General features: G+C 41.2%; 1 protein-coding gene across 1 annotated transcript in view; it reads right to left on the bottom strand.

The window, feature by feature from the left end:
- Positions 1–377: 377 nt before the first annotated feature.
- The window catches only part of ambra1b (autophagy/beclin-1 regulator 1b), a 56,244-nt gene continuing 37,092 nt past the window's right edge, over positions 378–19,529 (bottom strand). Inside the window, exon 18 of the mRNA XM_024378961.2 lies at positions 378–2,394. Coding sequence (XP_024234729.1) covers positions 1,778–2,394 — 617 coding nt within the window. The 3' untranslated portion in view covers positions 378–1,777. The remainder of the gene's footprint in view (positions 2,395–19,529) is intronic.

Below are 19,529 nucleotides of genomic sequence, written 5' to 3'. Positions count from 1 at the left end.
GAATTTCGCAGTACGTCCAACCGGCCTCGCAACCACGCCAGCTCAGGACCTTCACATTCAGCTTTTCCCCCTGTGGGATCGTCTCAGGGGGTGGGGTACTGAGGAGTCTCTCTTTGTAATAAAGCCCTTTGGTGGGGAAAAACTCATTCTGATTGGCTGGGCCTAGCTGCCAAGTGGGTGGGCCTATGCCCTCCCAGGCCCACTCATGGCTGCGCCCCTGCACAGTCATGTGAAATCCATAGATTTGGGCCTAATTTACTTCAATTGACTGATTTCCTTATATGAACTGTAACTCAGTAAAATATTTGACATTTTTGTATGTTGCATTTATATTTTTGTTCAGTATATAATAAAAAAACAAAACAGGCAGCTGAAGATTCTCTTGAAAGGCATGGCTTTCTTTATGCCACACGCATCTCATGATTCATACAACAATAGGATTCTTTCCTCGCTATGCATTATCATCAAATTACAAATACATGTCCTACAACTTGGCAGCAACAACAAAAAAAAGAACGAAAAAAAGCTTCCAAATATAGCAAACGCACGCTATTTCACATCAAATCACATGGCACCAGAACGCTGCACACACTGGAGAAACTGTCTGTTTCTCGTTGTTGTTTACAATTACCCTTACATGGCACTTTGAATGGAGTAACCTTGTCTATCGGTCACACCTATGCAAAGAGAAAGGACTGAAAAAAAAAAAATCTCAGCATCGGTACCCCGGTGCTGGCACAATTCAAGTAAAAGCCTTTCTGACATGGAATGATCATACAACTAAGGTCCATTTTAAGTGCAGTGTAAGTGCACACAAATGCAGGGGGATCACAATGCCACTGATGGGTGCAGCATGGGGAGGGGAGGGGGGGGAGCTTATGTCCCTTATGTTCAGGGCTGGATACCCTGCCGAGTCTGAGCACCCATTCTTTGTGAGATAAGGCTTTGAGGAGAAGCGCACCAGCAAGACAGGGCCATACTGTTCCTTTATGCCGGGCGTACACTACACGACTTTCAACATCCAAACATCGCTGAGCCGCTCACATTGAACAACCGTCTTACCTGTAAGTTTGTCTTGCCAACGTAGTGGTGCGCACACTAAACGATGTGATACAAGACAAGATTCTTCACTTAGTCGGGAGGATTCTCGATACCACGCTGTCTGGCGAAAACAAGGTGATGTGATTAGATTGTTAACACTGCTAGAACGAGCTGTGGCTCAAAGCATCCTCAAAAGTTTATAGTCAGACATCCACGCTTGCTATAGAGTTGAAATATCTAGCCAATACATTTTGCTTGTGAACTTCATAGCGCTAACCATTTGACACTTTGGCTTTTAAGGCAAGTACAAACGCATACTAGCTAGCTAGTAGTAGTCGTCGTCGCTCCTGTTCGAGAATCTACACATTATGGTTGATGTGATACATCATCTCACTGGCTTCTACTCTGGCGAGCTCACATTGCCCTTGCCGATCACCGTTTTCAAAACGCGTCATTATTACATCTCACACTACCAGAGCATTACACATTGTGCCAATAAACTCAAACATGTTTGAAAATATTGGGACGTCTTGTACGGTTCGAGTTGGCAACAACATGGTCTCCGATCTCAAAAACATGTCTGCGACAACTAAATCGGGGGCCAAAAATCGTGTAGTGTACAACTCGGCTTTAGGGTTCGTGATACACAGTCTGTCGACCCAAAGCACTCACCCACTATCTCCTCTGAGGGATTCTCTCCCTCTCCTGGGCAATAAGGGCCAAGTCACACAGAACTCTACCTGCTGTAAGGGTCACCTGGGTAACTATCTCTGTTGTTACTGCCGTTGTTGTTGTTGTTGTTATTATTGTTGCCATTTCTGCCGGTGCCAGAGGGGTAAGAGCCGCGAGAGGAAGAAGAGGAGGAGAAGAGCAGGGAGGAAGAGGGGCCTGGCTCAGAATCGTCCATTCGGCCGGCTCCTTCAAACACGTTGTCGATGTCCATGGCCATTGAGAGACTGGCCCCCTCACCCTCTGAGGCTAGGCCAGGGGGTTGTGGTTGAGAAAGGGAGGGCAGACCCCACACCTGGCCTGGGCGAGGCTCTGAGGGAGCAGGGGTGTGCTCCAGGCTGAGACACAGGGAGTTGAGGGGGCAAGCGGAAGGGGAGGCTGTAGAGGGGCCAGAGTCGGCCAGAATAGGGTCACTGCTGCTAGGCCGCTTGGCTGCAGCACCCGCCCCAGTCTGGGAGCCGCGGTGGATGCGGTGGCTGACAATAATGTTGTTGCCAAACCCACCCATGGAAGCCATGGTGGTGCTCTGCTCCCGCTGGACCACCGCTGTCATTCCGCCCTCTGCGATGAGCCGGCGGATCCGCGCCAGGGCGTCCTCTCCCGGGGCGTACTCTGGGGCCTCACCTGGGACAGAGGGAGGGAACGAGAGAAGATTGAGCGATGATAATTCATGCTTTCAAGCTGCAGATTGTGTGGCACGTCACCAAAAAAACGATGTAATGTAATGAAAACTTAATTGGCCCCGGGGAGGAAGTTAATATGTCGGTCTGCTGTTATTCCTTGAAAGCCCAGTGTTCAGTTCAGCTGGTTGGTGGAAGAGGGCGGTTATGAGGAAACGATGGAAACCATCGAGGGCCATAGGAAATGACTCCAAGAGGGGAGAAATTCAATTATGCCTGCCGAAATTTAATTTTGTCCCAGTTCCTAAACCCCTTTGACTCACTGTTGGACTGTCTGTCAAAGTGCGTACCTCTCTCACTCAGGGAGAGCGAGGTAGAGCTAGAGCTACGATTGTGAGATATGGCATATACATTTTATGTGATAAATTTGGGTCACCGGTTCACAATTTGATCTTTTCTGAGATCGCTGCCAACCAAGGAGGAAAGGAGCCAACCAAATCCCGCGTCCCACTTTCAACGCAATTTGACATTCTACCTGGTGTGATCAGATCATTATGGAAAAATAGATCTACTAAAATGAAGGAAAGAGTGAGTCCACTTCATAGGATGACACATATGGGCTAAAAGGCTAATTAATTTAACTAATGTTTCATTAGAATGTAACTTTCTTACAGTAGCTAGCGAACATATCCTACATTTCTGTTGCACATATAATAGAAATCTGTACCAAGGCTATCGATTCATGCGCACTTTCCAATTTTTTATTGGGGTAGATCAAATATGCTATTATTACATTTATTATTTGCCTACATTTGCAAAATCTGTAGACTAATGACAATTTCATAAAATGATGCAGGGGATTTCGTTTGAAAGCCAGGGCCAATTTGCCTTCTCTCGAGTGAGCAAGACAATGTCTAATTTTATAAAATGAAAAATGTATTTTATATGTTTGCATCCAATATTCTTGCATCAAATACCCGACTCTGTGAAAGTTGTGTATCGATCGATCACACACACACACACACACACACACACACACACACACACACACACGTTCAAAAGTTTGGGGTCACTTAGAAATGTCCTTGTTTTTAAAAGAAAAGCACATTTTTTGTCCATTAAAATGACATCAAATTGATCAGAAATACAGTGTAGACAATATTAAATGACTATTGTGGCTGGAAAAGGCAGATTGTTTATGGAATCTCTACATAGGCGTACAGAGGCCCATTATCAGCAACCATCACTCCGGTATTCCAATGGCACATTGTGTTAGATAATCCAAGTTTATCATTTTAAAAGGCTAATTGATCATTAGAAAACCCTTTTGCAATTATGTTAGCACAGCTGAAAACTGTTGTCCTGATTAAAGAAGCAATAAATTTGGCCTTTAGACTAGTTGAGTATCTGGAGCATCAGCATTTATGGGTTCGATTAAAGGCTCAAAATGGCCAGAAACAAATAACTTTCTTCTGAAACTCATCAGTCTATTCTTGTTCTGAGAAATATAGGCTATTCCATGCGAGAAATTGCCAAGCAACTGAAGATCTCATACAACGCTGTGCACTACTCCCTTCACAGAAGAGCGCAAACTGGCGCTAACCAGAATAGAAAGAGGAGTGAGAAGCCCCGGTGCACAATCTAGCAAGAGGACAAGTACATTAGAAGCAGACGCCTCACAAGTCCTCAACTGGCAGCTTCATTAAGTAGTACCCGCAAAACACCAGTCTCAACATCAACAGTGAAGAGCCGTCTCCGGGATGCTGCCTTCTAGGCAGAGTTGCAAAGAAAATGCCATATATCTGACTGGCCAATAAAAAGAAAAGATTAAGATGGGCAAAAGAATACAGACACTGGACAGAGGAACTCTGCCTAAAAGGCCAGCATCCCAGAGTCGCCTCTTCACACACACACGCATATATATATATATATATTTCATGTTTATATATTTCCTTTATTACCCTCCAACCCACCACCAATTGGAGAAAACTCGTGAACAACAACACATTAGGCCTGTAATTCCAGTTTATACATACATTTTATGGACACAGTCTATTTTAAAATAGTTATATTTTGTTTGTTTTTACTCCTGTTCTTCCCCTACCCTCAACCTCTCCCATCTATTTCTGATGTCCATGTGGTTTGATTTCTGTTTGCCATATCTTTCAAACTGTGCTCTTTCACAAAACGTTCTTAATCTATATACACTACCGGTCAAAAATGTTAGACAACCTACTCATTCAAGGGTTTTTCTTAATGTTTTACTATTTTATACATTTTAGAATAATATTGAAGACATTACAACTATGAAACAACATATATGGAATCATGTAGTAACCAAAAAAAGTGTTAAATCAAAATATATTTAATATTTGAGATTTTCAAAGTAGCCATCCTTTGACTTGATGAAACTCTTGGCATACTCTCAACCAGCTTCACATGTAACGCTTTTCCAACAGTATTGAAGGAGTTCCCACATGTGCTGAGCACTTGTTGGCTGCTTTTCCCTCACTCTGCGGTCCGACTCATCCCAAACCATCTCAATTTGGTTGAGGTCGGGGGATTGTGGAGGCCATGCCATCTGATGCAGCACTCCATCATTCTCTTTATTGGTCAAATAGCCCTTATATAGCCGGTAGGTGTTGGGTCATTGTCCTGTTAAAAAACAAATGATAGTCCCACTAAGCACAAACCAGATGGGATGACGTAACGCTGCAGAATGCTGTGGTAACCAGGCTGGTTAAGTGTGCATTGAATTCTAAATAAATCAGTGTCACCAGCAAAGCACCCGCATACCATCACATCTCCTCCTCCATGCTTTACGGTGAGAAATACACATGCAGAGATCATCTGTTCACCCACACCCATCTCACAAAGACAAAAAAATCTCACATTTGCACTCATCAGACCAAAGGACAAATTTCCACCAGTTTAATGTCCTCTTATTGGTGTCCTTTAGTAGGGGTTTCTACAAATAGTTGATGTTGAGATGTGTCTGTTACTTGACCTCAGTGAAGCATTTATTTGGGCAGTAATTTCTGAGGATGGTAACTAATGAACTTATCCTCTGCAGCAGAGGTAACTCTGGTCTTCCATTCCTGTGGCGGTCCTCATGAGAACCAGTTTCATCATAGCACTTGATGGTTTTTGTGACTGCACTTGAAGAAACAAACGTTTTTGAAATGTTCCTTATTGACTGACCTTCATGTCTTAAAGTAACGGACTGTCGTTTCTCTTTGCTTATTTGAGTTGTTCTTGCCATAATATGGACCTGGTCTTTGACCAAATAGGGATATCTTCTGTAAATTGTTTCGGGCTTGTATTCTGAAAAATGAGAGAGTAAGACGACTCTGAATGAGTGGACCCCAATGTGTCCCATAGATTTTTCATGCGCACGACCGAGAGCGCGCCTTTCTTGTTTACCTTTTATATTGACAAAGCTATTGTCCGGTTGAAATATGATCAATTATTTAGGCTAAAAACAACCTGAGGATTGATTATAAACATCGTTTAAAATGTTTCTACGAAATTTACAGATACTATTTGGATTTTTCGTCTGCCTGTTGTGACTGCGTTTGAGCCTGTGGATTACTGAACAAAACGTGCGAACAAAGCAGAGGTTTTTGGATATAAACAGGGACTTTATCGAACAAAACAAACATTTATTGAGTAAATGGGAGTCTTGTGAGTGCAACCATATGAAAATCATCAAAGGTAAGTGATTAATTTTCTCTCTATTTCTGACTTGTGTAACTCCTCTATTTGGCTGGTAACTGTGTAATGATTTGTCTGTTGGGCGCTGTTCAGATAATCGCATGGTATGCTTTCACCGTAAAGTCTTTTTGAAATCTAACACCGTGGTTAACAAGAAGTTTATCTTTAAACCGATGTATAACACTTGTATGTTTTATTAATTTTTACAACAAGTATTTCTGTTTTTGAATTTAGCGCTCTGCAATTTCACTGGATGTTGGCCAGGTGGGACGAGTGAGGTTAATTGAAATGCATTCCAGGTGACTATCTCATGAAGCTGGTTGAAAGAATGCCAAGTGTACACAAAGCTGTCATCAAGGCAAAGGGTGGCTATTTGAAGAATCTCAAATATAAAATGTATTTAGATTTTTTTTTAGATCTTGTTAGTGGTTATTTGTCCCAACCTTTAGCTCCATTCAACCCCTCCCGTCTCTCTCTTATCACCATCCATATTGGATTTCTATTTGCCATATATTTTTCAACTGTGCTGTTTCACAAAAAAACTATTTTCTCATTGTTTCTACAGATGGAATTTTTTTTTTTTTGCTAAACATATATTATTGATCGATTGACTATGGACTTCTCAGATCGCCCAGTAGTGCTATCTGCAGGGTTATCTCCGGGTAAATATTGCAATTCAGCCATTCCTGGACCTGTGACCAAAAACAAGCGACATATGGACAGTACCAAAACAAATTAACTAATGATTCGGCCTCTTCGCAGCAGAATCTGCAGAGCTGTGAAGGTCCACCATATAAATAACATTCTATTGGTTACAAGAATTTTGTATAATAATTTAAAATGTAAAAATTCAAAGTTTTTAATCTGCCGTTGTTTTCAGTTCAGTTCAGTTCAGCATATCAGTTCATAACTGATGGGGCGGCAGGGTAGCCTAGTGGTTAGAGCGTTGGGCTAGTAACCGGAAGTTTGCAAGTTCAAATCCCCGAGCTGACACGGTACAAATCTGTCGTTCTGCCCCTGAACAGGCAGTTAACCCACTGTTCCTAGGCCGTCATTGAAAATAAGAATTTGTTCTTAACTTCTTGGATATAGGGGGCGCTCTTTTAATTTATGGATAAAAAAACGTGCCCATTTTAAGCGCAATATTTTGTCACGAAAAGATGCTCGACTATGCATATAATTGGCAGCTTTGGAAAGAAAACACTCTAAGGTTTCCAAAACTGCAAAGATATTATCTGTGAGTGCCACAGAACTCATGCTACAGGCGAAACCAAGATGAAACTTCAACCAGGAAATGGGCAGAATTTTTGAAGCTCTGTTTTCCATTGTCTCCTTATATGGCTGTGAATGCGCCGGGAATGAGCCTGCCCTTTCTATCGTTTCTCCAAGGTGTCTGCAGCATTGTGATGTATTTGTAGGCATATCATTGGAAGATTGGCCATAAGAGACTACATTTACCAGGGGTCCGCCCGGTGTCCTTTGTCTAAATTGGTGCGTAATCTACAAGCTGCACGCAGTCATCCAGTGATTGAGAGGAGAGAGGAGGCTTTCAACGAACGATATATCATGAAGAGATATGTGAAAAACACCTTGAGGATTGATTCTAAACAACGTTTACCATGTTTCAGTCGATATTATGGAGTTAATTTGGAAAAAAGTTCGGCGTTTTGACTGAATTTTCATTTTTTTTGGTAGCCAAACGTGACTCACCAAACGGAGCAATTTCTCCTAAACAAATAATCTTTCAGGAAAAACTGAGCATTTGCTATCTAACTGAGAGTCTCCTCATTGAAAACATCTGAAGTTCTTCAAAGGTAATGATTTTATTTGAATGATTTTCTGGTTTTTGTGAAAATGTTGCCTGCTAATGCTAACACTAAATGCTACGCTAGCTGCGCTAGCTGTTACACAAATGCTTGTTTTGCTATGGTTGAGAAGCCTATTTTGAAAATCTAAGATGACAGTGTTGTTAACAAAAGGCTAAGCTTGAGAGCTAGCATATTAATTTCATTTGCGATTTTCATGAATAGTTAACGTTGTGTTATGCTAATGAGCTGCGGGGATAATTACACTCCTGGATACAGGTTTTTTTCGTAGCTAAACGTGACGCACCAAACGGAGCGATTTCTCCTAAACAAATAATCTTTCAGGAAAAACTGAGCATTTGCTATCTAACTGAGAGTCTCCTCATTGAAAACATCTGAAGTTCTTCAAAGGTAATGATTTTATTTGAATGATTTTCTGGTTTTTGCGAAAATGTTGCCTGCTAATGCTAACGCTAAATGCTACGCTAGCTGCGCTAGCTGTTACACAAATGCTTGTTTTGCTATGGTTGAGAAGCATATATTGAAAATCTGAGATGACAGTGTTGTTAACAAAAGGCTAAGCTTGAGAGCTAGCATATTAATTTCATTTCATTTGCGATTTTCATGAATAGTTAACGTTGCGTTATGGTAATGAGCTTGAGGCTGTATTCACGATCCCGGATCCGGGATGGCTTGACGCAAGAAGTTAACCAATTATAGTCTTTAATGCTGGATGTGATTTTGACGCCATTTCCGGTCACAACTTGCAGACTTGTTTACGTGTTGCTGTGCGTTTTGTTGCCAACCTTACTTTGCTACCTGACAACTTTACGGTTTTTACTTTTTAATTACCGTTTATATTTTTGTTTTTACCCTCAACTTTTTTTTCTTCATTCAACTTTTTCACTCCGGACGCTTTATCTGGACATGGTTCGTCAGGACCTCCAACAGCTGAAGCTAAGTAGTAACATTAACATGATGCCTTCTAATTGCAGTCGCTGTACTCCTAATATACAGGAGAACGATCGCCTTATGGCGAGGGTAGCTGTGCTACAAGCCCAGCTTCAGACGCAATCGTTAGGCAAGGGTAATTTCAGTGTAGGAAAGGATGAAACAGCGTCTGTGTCACCAGAAAGTACAGATAGTAACTTTAGTATAAATCCCCTCACACGGTCCCCGCAGCCGGACAACTTTCTCACGGTTTCTGGAGGGAAATGCTGTAGGAATGCTCAACCGGTGTCGCTCATTCAGCCGACAGAAACTTTCAACTGGTTTTCGCCATTAAGCTACAAGTCGGAGTCAGAGGCTGAGCCTTCTCGTCTCTACTCCTCACGTTACGGGGTCTGAGACGCTGAAGCTTCCCACCATTAGCTCTGACAAATTGAAAACTCTGGTCAAAAACTCTCCATTACCTGCAGTATTAGACTTAAAACGAAACATCCAGCGATCATACACTGTTTACCAGGGGAATCTGAAGATGGTGCAGGCTAAAGCTAAAACTGGCGAGTGTAGAAAGTATAGAGATATTGTTATCCACGTCGGCACCAACGATGTTAGGATGAAACAGTCAGAGATCACCAAGCGCAACATAGCTTCAGCGTGTAAATCAGCTAGAAAGATGTGTCGGCATCGAGTAATTGTCTCTGGCCCCCTCCCAGTTAGGGGGAGTGATGAGCTCTACAGCAGTCTCACAACTCAATCGCTGGTTGAAAACAGTTTTCTGCCCCTCTCAAAATATAGAATTAGTAGATAATTGGCCCTCTTTCTGGGACTCACCCACAAACAGGACCAAGCCTGACCTGCTGAGGAGTGACGGACTCCATCCTAGCTGGAGGGGTGCTCTCATCTTATCTACCAACATAGACAGGGCTCTAACTCCTCTAGCTCCACAATGAAATAGGGTGCAGGCCAGGCAGCAGGCTGTTAGCCAGCCTGCCAGCATAGTGGAGTCTGTCACTAGCACAGTCAGTGTAGTCAGCTCAGCTATCCCCATTGAGACAATGTCTAGGTTGGCAATTATAGTCAATGAACTAATCACTCATCATACTCTTGATGTTGGCCTGACTGAAACATGGCTTAAGATGGCTTAAGCCTGATGGATTTACTGTGTTAAATGAGGCCTCACCTCCTAGCTACACTAGTGACCATATCCCCTGTGCATCCCGCAAAGGCGGAGGTGTTGCTAACATTTACAATAGCAAATTTCAATTTACATTAAAAAAAAAAAATGTTTTCATCTTTTGAGCTTCTAGTCATGAAATCTATGCAGTCTACTCAATCACTTTTTATAGCTACTGTTTATAGGCCTCCTGGGCCATATACAGCGTTCCTCATTGAGTTCCCTGAATTCCTATTGGACCTTGTAGTCATAGCAGATAATATTCTAATCTTTGGTGACTTTAATATTCACATGGAAAAGTCCACAGGAAAAGACCCACTCCAAAAGGCTTTCGGAGCCATCATCGACTCAGTGGGTTTTGTCCAACTGTCTCTGGACCTACTCACTGTCACAGTCATACTCTGGACCTAGTTTTGTCCCATGGAATAAATGTTGTGGATCTTAATGTTTTTCCTCATAATCCTGGACTATCGGACCACCATTTTATTACGTTTGCAATTGCAACAAATAATCTGCTCAGACTCCAACCAAGGAACATCAAAAGTCGTGCTATAAATAGATTCCTTGAGGTCCTTCCAGACTCCCTGTCTACCCAAGGACAAAAATCAGTTAAACCACCTGAGGAACTCAATTTAACCTTGCGCAATACCCTAGATGCAGTTGCACCCCTAAAAACTAAAAACATTTGTCATAAGAAACTAGCTCCCTGTTGTACAGAAAATACCAGAGCTCTGAAGCAAGCTTCCAGAAAATTGGAACGGAAATGGCGCCACACCAAACTGGAAGTCTTCCGACTAGCTTGGAAAAACAGTACCGTGCAGTATCGAAGAGCCCTTACTGCTGCTCGATCATCCTATTTTTCCAACTTAATTGAGGAAAATAAAGAACAATCCGAAATTCCTTTTTGATACTGTCGCAAAGCTAACTAAAAAGCAGCATTCCCCAAGAGAGGCTGGCTTTCACTTCAGCAGTAATAAATTCATGAACTTCTTTGAGGAAAAGATCATGATTATTAGAAAGCAAATTACGGACTCCTCTTTAAATCTGCGTATTCCTTCAAAGCTCAGTTGTCTTGAGTCTGCACAACTCTGCCAGGACCTAGGATCAAGAGAGACGCTCAAGTGTTTTAGTACTATATCTCTTGACACAATGATGAAAACAATCATGGCCTCTAAAACTTCAAGCTGCATACTGGACCCTATTCCAACTAAACTACTGAAAGAGCTGCTTCCTGTGCTTGGCCCTCCTATGTTGAACATAATAAACGGCTCTCTATCCACCGGATGTGTACCAAACTCACTAAAAGTGGCAGTAATAAAGCCTCTCTTGAAAAAGCCCAACCTTGACCCAGAAAATATTTTTTTAAACTAATCGGCCTATATCGAATCTTCCATTCCTCTCAAAAATGTTAGAAAAGGCTGTTGCGCAGCAACTCACTGCCTTCCTGAAGACAAACAATGTATCAGTCTGGTTTTAGACCCCATCATAGCACAGACTGCACTTGTGAAGGTGGTAAATGACCTTTTAATGGCATCAGACCATGTTAACTTTCACTGCTATGCGGATGACACACAGCTGTACATTTCAATGAAACATGGTGAAGCCCAAAATTGCCCTCGCTAGAAGCATGTGTTTCAGACATAAGGAAGTGGATGGCTGCAAACTTTCTACTTTTAAACTCGGACAAAACAGAGATGCTTGTTCTAGGTCCCAAGAAACAAAGATCTTCTGTTGAATCTGACAATTATTCTTAATGGTTGTACAGTCATCTCAAATAAAACTGTGAAGGACCTCGGCGTTACTCTGGACCCTGATCTCTCTTTTGAAGAACATATCAAGACTGTTTCAAGGACAGCTTTTTCCCATCTACATAACATTGCAAAAATCAGAAACTTTCTGTCCAAAAATGATGCAGAAAAATTAATCCATGCTTTTGTCACTTCTAGGTTAGACGACTGCAATGCTCTACTTTCCGGCTACCCGGATAAAGCACTAAATAAACTTCAGACGCAGACTCGGTCTCAATCTTTAAGTCTTTACTGAATCTCTTCAGTGGGTCATATGATTGAGTGTAGTCTGGCCCAGGAGGATGAAGGTGAACGGAAAGGCTCTGGAGCAATGAACCGCCCTTGCTGTCTCTGCCTGGCCGGTTCCCCTCTTTCCACTGGGATTCTCTGCCTCTAACCCTATTACAGGGGCTGAGTCACTGGCTTACTAGGGCTATTTCATACCGTCCCTAGGAGGGGTGCGTCACTTGAGTGGGTTGAGTCACTGATGTGATCTTCCTGTCTGGGTTGGCGCCCCCCTTGGGTTGTGCCGTGGCGGAGATCTTTGTGGGCTATACTCGGCCTTGTCTCAGGATGGTAAGTTGGTGGTTGAAGATATCCCTCTAGTGGTGTGGGGGCTGTGCTTTGGCAAAGTGGGTGGGGTTATATCCTTCCTGTTTGGCCCTGTCCGGGGTTGTCATCGGATGGGGCCACAGTGTCTCCTGACCCCTCCTGTCTCAGCCTCCAGTATTTATGCTGCAGTAGTTTGTGTCGGGGGGCTAGGGTCAGTTTGTTATATCTGGAGTACTTCTCCTGTCCTATCCGGAGCCCTGTGTGAATTTAAGTATGCTCTCTAATTCTCTTTCTTTCTTTCTCTCTCTCGGAGGACCTGAGCCCTAGGACCATGCCTCAGGACTACCTGACATGATGACTCCTTGCTGTCCCCAGTCCACCTGGCCGTGCTGCTGCTCCAGTTTCAACTGTTCTGCCTGTGATTATTATTATTTGACCATGCTGGTCATTTATGAACATCTTGACCATGTTCTGTTATAATCTCCACCCGGCACAGCCAGAAGAGGACTGGCCACCCCACATAGCCTGGTTTCTCTCTAGGTTTCTTCCTAGGTTTTGGCCTTTCTAGGGAGTTTTTCCTAGCCACCGTGCTTCTACACCCGCATTGCTTGCTGTTTGGGGTTTTAGGCTGGGTTTCTGTACAGCACTTTGAGATATCAGCTGATGTACAAAGGGCTATATAAATAAATTTGATGTTCCATACTTTCCCCCCCTTCCACTTTTGTGGTAATGCAGCAGTTAGTTGGTTGTAATTTTGGGTAGAGCAGACATGTCCATATGTTTTTATTAGCTGCATGTGTGACATAACTCCACCAGTCCTATTTATAATATAATTTACAAAGATACCCTTTTTTTGTATTTTTCAAAAAAATAAATATATTTAGTATATGAGGTTTACCACAATATTTGTTGTATTGTTTGTTCTGTCTTTTCTGGTGGATTAAATTAAAATTGCAACCAAGCCATTTGTTTTAAAAATAGCGATATTTGGGAGATGATTTCCTTTTCAAATAACTTAAAGTGAGAGGTTGTAATCTGAAGGGAAAATGGCCTTTTTTGAACATAGTGTTAGAGATTCTTACTAATTTGCTAGAGAACCAGTTCATATTTAAGTATACATTTTGTATGACTGAAGTCTTTAGTGAGAGGTCTAATGCTTTTACAGTTAATCATTTCTGCCCTCCGAATTCATATTCATTATATAAATAGGCCTGTTGAATTTTTCTGGCTTGCCGTTCGGAATAAAATTGAATATTTTTTTCTCAATTTAAAAAACGGTTTGCTAGGTATAGGCAAGACCATAAGCAAATGGGTAAACTGAGATATGACTAAAGAGTTAATCAAGTATTTACCTTTCCATGATAGTAAGATCTAATGTATTTCTATTGAAATGTATTGGAGTGAGATCATCTCTCTCTTTCGGGATATCTATACCGAGTATGTCCACATCCCAATCAGAAAAAGTTATTGGTAAACTACACAGTAATGTATAAGTTGTATTTATTAGTGATCCAATACATAATATAGTAAGTACACTTCTCATAATTTGGTTGTAATCCAGAGAGTTTATAAAAATTATTTTGATCCTCTATGAGGCTGTGGAGGGATCCAAGTTGTGGATTTAAAAGGAAAAATGAATCAGCGTACAATCACACCTTTGTTTTTAAGCCCCGTTTTTCTAATCACTTGATATTGTTGGATCTGATTTTAATAACTAACATTTCGATGGCCATAGTAAATAGATATGCCAATAGTAGACAACTTTGTTTTACTCCAACAGTTTAATACTTTGAGAAGTAGCCATTAATTACACCTAGGGTTACTGTACATGATTTGAACCCATTTTAGAAGATATTATAAAATCTTTTAGAAGATATTCTCCAAAATTGAAAATGTTTACATACAATAAGTTGACTGTGCCTTTAAACAGCTTGGAAAATTCCAGAAAATTGTGTAATGGTTTTAGAAGCTTCTGATAGGCTAATTGACATCATTTGAGTAAATTGGAGGTGTACCTGTGGATGTATTTCACGGCTTACCTTCAAACTCAGGGCCTCTTTGCTTGACATCATGGGAAAATCAAAAGAAATCAGCCAAGACCTCATAAAACAAATTGTAGACCACAAGTAGAGTGAGAGGCCTTGAAATACATCCACAGGTACACCTCCAATTGACTCAAATTATGACCATTAGCCTATCAGAAGCTGGAATTGTGATAAAGTGAATTATATATTATATTATCACCCATGTATCTTCCATTTCAAAAACCTGTCTGATTAGAATGAATAATGTCCGACAATACCTTTTTAATTCTATGCGCTATACATTTTGCATCACAACACTGAAGGGTAAGGAGCCTCCAATTTTTAAAAAATTGACAGGATCTTTATATATCCCACTTGTATCCTGTTTCAGTAATAATGAAATCAGATCTTGTTGAGTGTCTGATAATCTACCATTTACATAAGAGTGGTTAAAACATGCTAATAACAGTCCTCTGAGTATATCAAAAAAGGTTTGGTATACCTCAACTGGTATGCCATCCAGCCCTGGAGTTTTCCCGGACTTAAAGGCTTTAATTGCATCTAGAAGTTCCTCCTCTGTAATTTGGCCTTCACCTGAGTCTTTCTGTATGGCTGTTAACTTTACATTATTAATATGAAAACAAATCCATACAATTAGCTTCGGTTAGAGGAGATGGAGGAGAAACAAAAACATATGCTTAAAGTACTTTGCTTCCTCTTTCAAAATATACATTTGGTGAATCGTGGGTGGCTCCATCATTTGTAACAAGTTTCAGTCAATTATTTTTGGCAGCATTTCTATGTTAAAGATCAAACAATAATTTGGTGCACCTTTCCCCATATTCGATCAGGTTTGCTTTATTATTATAATATATTACACTTGATCTTTGTTGAATAAGTTCCACCATTTATTTTTCCTCTAACCTATTCTGAGCCTTTTTATTGCTATCCGTTTTGTTCGACCTTCTATTTCCTTTGTTAATATAGACTCCTTTATAGACTCCTTTGGCCTAAATTGCTTTCGTTTTAGAGACAAGTACTGAATTGCATGGCCTCTAAAAACACATTTTAAAGTGTCCCATACAATAAGCGGATTTGCTGTACCTATGTTTGATTTTTTAAATTTAGAAATACCTCTGTCCTAGTTAAAAATAAGTTAATTACATTTCCAATATCCTCGCCCACGTGGAAATGTATATACCAATTATCGGATGGTCCGACCGCATTCTATCCCCTATCAACACTAACTTTTGGTGCCAACGAGAATGACATAAGAAAGTAGTCAAGACGACTAGCTGTATTGAGCCTCCGCCATGTATATCTCACTAGGTCAGGATATTTAAGCCTCCATATATCCACTAGTTCCAATATAGCCATGACATTCATGAAATCCTTAAGTGCCTCAGGGTGATAGTTTGTGGTGAGATTTTCTTTACGGTCCATTGGGGTATTTAAAACAGTATTATAATAAAAGTCTTGTACTGCTTGCAGGGTTGATAATTTATTATATATTTTTTCAAAGAAGCGTGGATCATCAATATTTGGTTCATAAAGGTTAATGGGCCATCTCTGTTTATGGTCCAATAACATATTTAAAATCATCCATCTACAGTGGCTTGCAAAAGTATTCACCCCCCGTGGCATTTTTCCTATTTTGTTGCCTTACAACCTGGAATTAAAATAGATTTTTTTTTTTTGGGGGGGATAAGACCAAAAATACTGAAAACTTGAGCATGCATAACTATTCACCCTCCCAAAGTCAATACGCTTGGGATATGTCTCTATAAGCTTGGCACATCTAGCCACGGGGATTTTTGTCCATTCTTCAAGGCAAAACTGCTCCAGCTCCTTCAAGTTAGATGGGTTCTGCTGGTGTACAGAAATTTTTAAGTCATACCACAGATTCTCAATTGGATTGAGGTCTGGGCTTTGACTAGGCCATTCCAAGACATTTAAATGTTTCTTTGCCCTTAAACCACTTGAGGGTTGCTTTAGCAGTATGCTTAGGGTCATTGTCCTGCTGGAAGGTGAACCTCTATCCCAGTCTCAAATCTCTGGAAGACTGAAACAGGTTTCCCCTCAAGAATTTCACTGTATTTAGAGCCATCCATCATTCCTTCAATTCTGACCAGTTTCCCAGTCCCTGCCGATGGAAAAACATTCCCATGATGCTGCCACCACGCTTCACTGTTTTTTCAGGTTAATGAGAGGAGTTGTGTTTGTGCCATATAGTGTTTTCCTTGATAGCCAAAAAGCTCAATTTTACTCTCATCTGACCAGAGTACTCTTTTCCATATGTTTGGGAATTCACATGCCTTTTGGCGAACACCAAACGTGTTCGCTCATTTTTTTCTTTAAGCAATGGCTTTTTTCTGGCCACTCTTCTGTAAAGCCCAGCTCTTTGGAGTGTACAGCTTAAAGTGGTCCTACGGACAGATACTCCAATCTCTGCTGTGGAGCTTTGCAGCTCCTTCAGGGTTATCTTTGGTCTCTTTGTTGTCTCTCTGATTAATGCCCTCCTTGCCTGGTCCTTGAGTTTTGGTGGGCGGCCCTCTCTTGGCAGGTTTGTTGTGGTGCCATATTCTTTCCACTTTGTCCCTGACCTGTTTGGAGAGCTCCTTGGCCTTCATGGTGCCGCTTGCTTGGTGGTGCCCCGTGCTTAGTGGTGTTTTAGACTCTGGGGCCTTTCAGAACAGGTGTATATATACACACTGAGATCATGTAACAGATCATGTGACACTTAGATTGCACACAGGTGGACTTTATTTAACTAATTATTTAGGGGCTTCGTAGCAAAGGGGGTAAATACATATGCACGCACAACTTTTACGTTTTTATAATTCTTTGAAGTAATTTTAAAAATTTCACTTCACCAATTTGGACTATTTCCTGTATGTCCATTACATGAAATCCAAATAAAAATACATTTCAATTACAGGTTGTAATGCAACAAAATTGGGGAAAAAACAGCAAAGCGGGATGAATACTTTTGCAAAGCACTACCATAAGGATCGGTTTGGACAATTTGCACTTTCGAATCAAAATGACTTAATTAATTTGGAGTTTCTTTGCCCATGGGAGAAGTATATTTTACCCCCCGGTCCACACAACTTCATCTAAAATTGTTGAATTAGTTTCCTGTAAACAATAGATATTATTTTCCTTCTCTTTGAGCCAGGTAAATATTATTAGTCTTTTCTTATTATCTGTTAAGCCGTTACAATTATTTATTTATTATTATTTAAAACACGGTTTCACCCATTTTTCTTCCCAATTTTGTCCCGTCGCTGTAACTCCCGTACGTACTCGGGAGAGGCGAAGATCGATAGCCGCGCGCCTCCGAAACACGACCCAGCCAAGCCGCACTGCTTCTTGACACAATGCCCGCTCAACCTGGAAGCCAGCCACACCAATGTGTCAGAGGAAACACTGTACACCTGGCGACCGTGTCAGCGTGCATGCACCTGGCCCACCACAGGAGTCGCTAGAGCACGATGGGACAAGGACATCCCGGCTGGCCAAGCCCTCCCCTTACAATGCTGGGCCAATTGTGCGCCGCCCCATGGGTTTCCCGGTTGAGGCTGGCTGCGACAGAGCCTGGATTTGAACCAGGATCTCTAACGGCACAGCTAGTGCGTTAGACCACTGTGCCACTCAGGAGGCCCAAACCATTACAACTGGCTATACTTATTTCACCATAATGAGATGCAAGTTCCAACTCTATCATAATATATGTTAGTAAATTTACCATTAAAGGGTACCATAGTGATTGAGTGTCCATATAGCTGTTCCATGATATTTGCATTGCTACTAAGTAACCCTCCAATTGTTCTCCAGTATTCCATCCGCTAAAGCCCCTCCCCATCCCAAGTTGGGTTGTCATCTCAATGACCGGCAGACCAACCCGCCCACCCAGATCCCTAGGCCCCGTGAGAGGCCAGGACCCATCCTTCGAAAAGAGCACAGAACAGAAGCAGATCAACCGCTTTAGCTATTGCACTGAAACATGCAAAAAAAAAAGAGGATAAAAAAATACAATATTCGCTGCTAGGGGGAATGCATGTTAACTCATTAAATATACAAAATAATATGATCTACATGATCAGTCTGTGTAAAATGAAGCGGTTTATGTGAACAGCTAAAGAATGTAAAGAAAGCAATCCAATGTTATTTGTTGCCTAGACTTTACTGCAAATGACACAAGCCTTGGGAAAAAAACAACAATTCACTAATATTGCAGGTACCCATGACAGCATTTATAATAAGAACACTTGTGACCACACACACGCATCTAAATATTGCACTTGGGAAAAAAACTGTAGAAATAGAATGAAACAAACAGGCATTCTAGTTTTGCTTTATTATCGTGGCCACTATAGTAGACATCGATCAAGGCGATCAAGCACAAGGCTACATGTGTGCAAAAATAACATTCACTGTGTAAAAAAATTGAATAATCTCCCCTCACACGCACAAGTGTTAATGTCAAGTTCAACACAACAAAAGCAGTATATTTGGGCTACACTGCACATTATTACATTGTACACTTTCTGCCTGTGGACATCTGTTCTACAATGTGCCAGCAGAGCATGATACCCTTTGTTGGCATAATTGGTCTCTTTGAGGCAGAGAGTACACCTGGCATATCCCTTTTTATTCATCGTGGGTTCTTTCTCCATTATCGCAGCTCTTTTGTCACTCATTTCAAGGCTCTCCTTCAACTCCTTTATATCCTTACTGAGTAATTCAAGTATGCCCAGTTTGTCATCTATCAACAGATCGCTTTACACACTTACCAGGCCCAGTGGTGAAAAGCTTAAATGGTTTGTGTTTTTTGGAGATTGAGTCCCCACGCCATGTTTGAGTGTTGCTTGTTTTTGTAATTTTTGTCGATACATTTCTCTAGCCTTCTGATTAGTTTTGTGTTATTATCCAGATTAAATGTTATTACCCATGAGTATATGAAGTGCTAATATTTAAGTCCAACTTACTGATATTGAATATTACGTTCTTATCTTAAGGCGACTTGCACCGCTGTGTTCAGTACGCCATCTGATACTATTGTATTTGTTGCACGAGCAGTAACTACATGGTCTGATGTTTCCTCCTTGCTTGGCAGAGATCTCAGAAAATATCCA

This window comes from Oncorhynchus tshawytscha, linkage group LG19 (genome assembly GCF_018296145.1).
Source record: "Oncorhynchus tshawytscha isolate Ot180627B linkage group LG19, Otsh_v2.0, whole genome shotgun sequence".
Lineage (NCBI taxonomy): Eukaryota > Metazoa > Chordata > Actinopteri > Salmoniformes > Salmonidae > Oncorhynchus > Oncorhynchus tshawytscha.
Note: the sequence above shows the minus strand (reverse complement) of the source record. Positions and strands in the feature narration are given on the sequence as shown.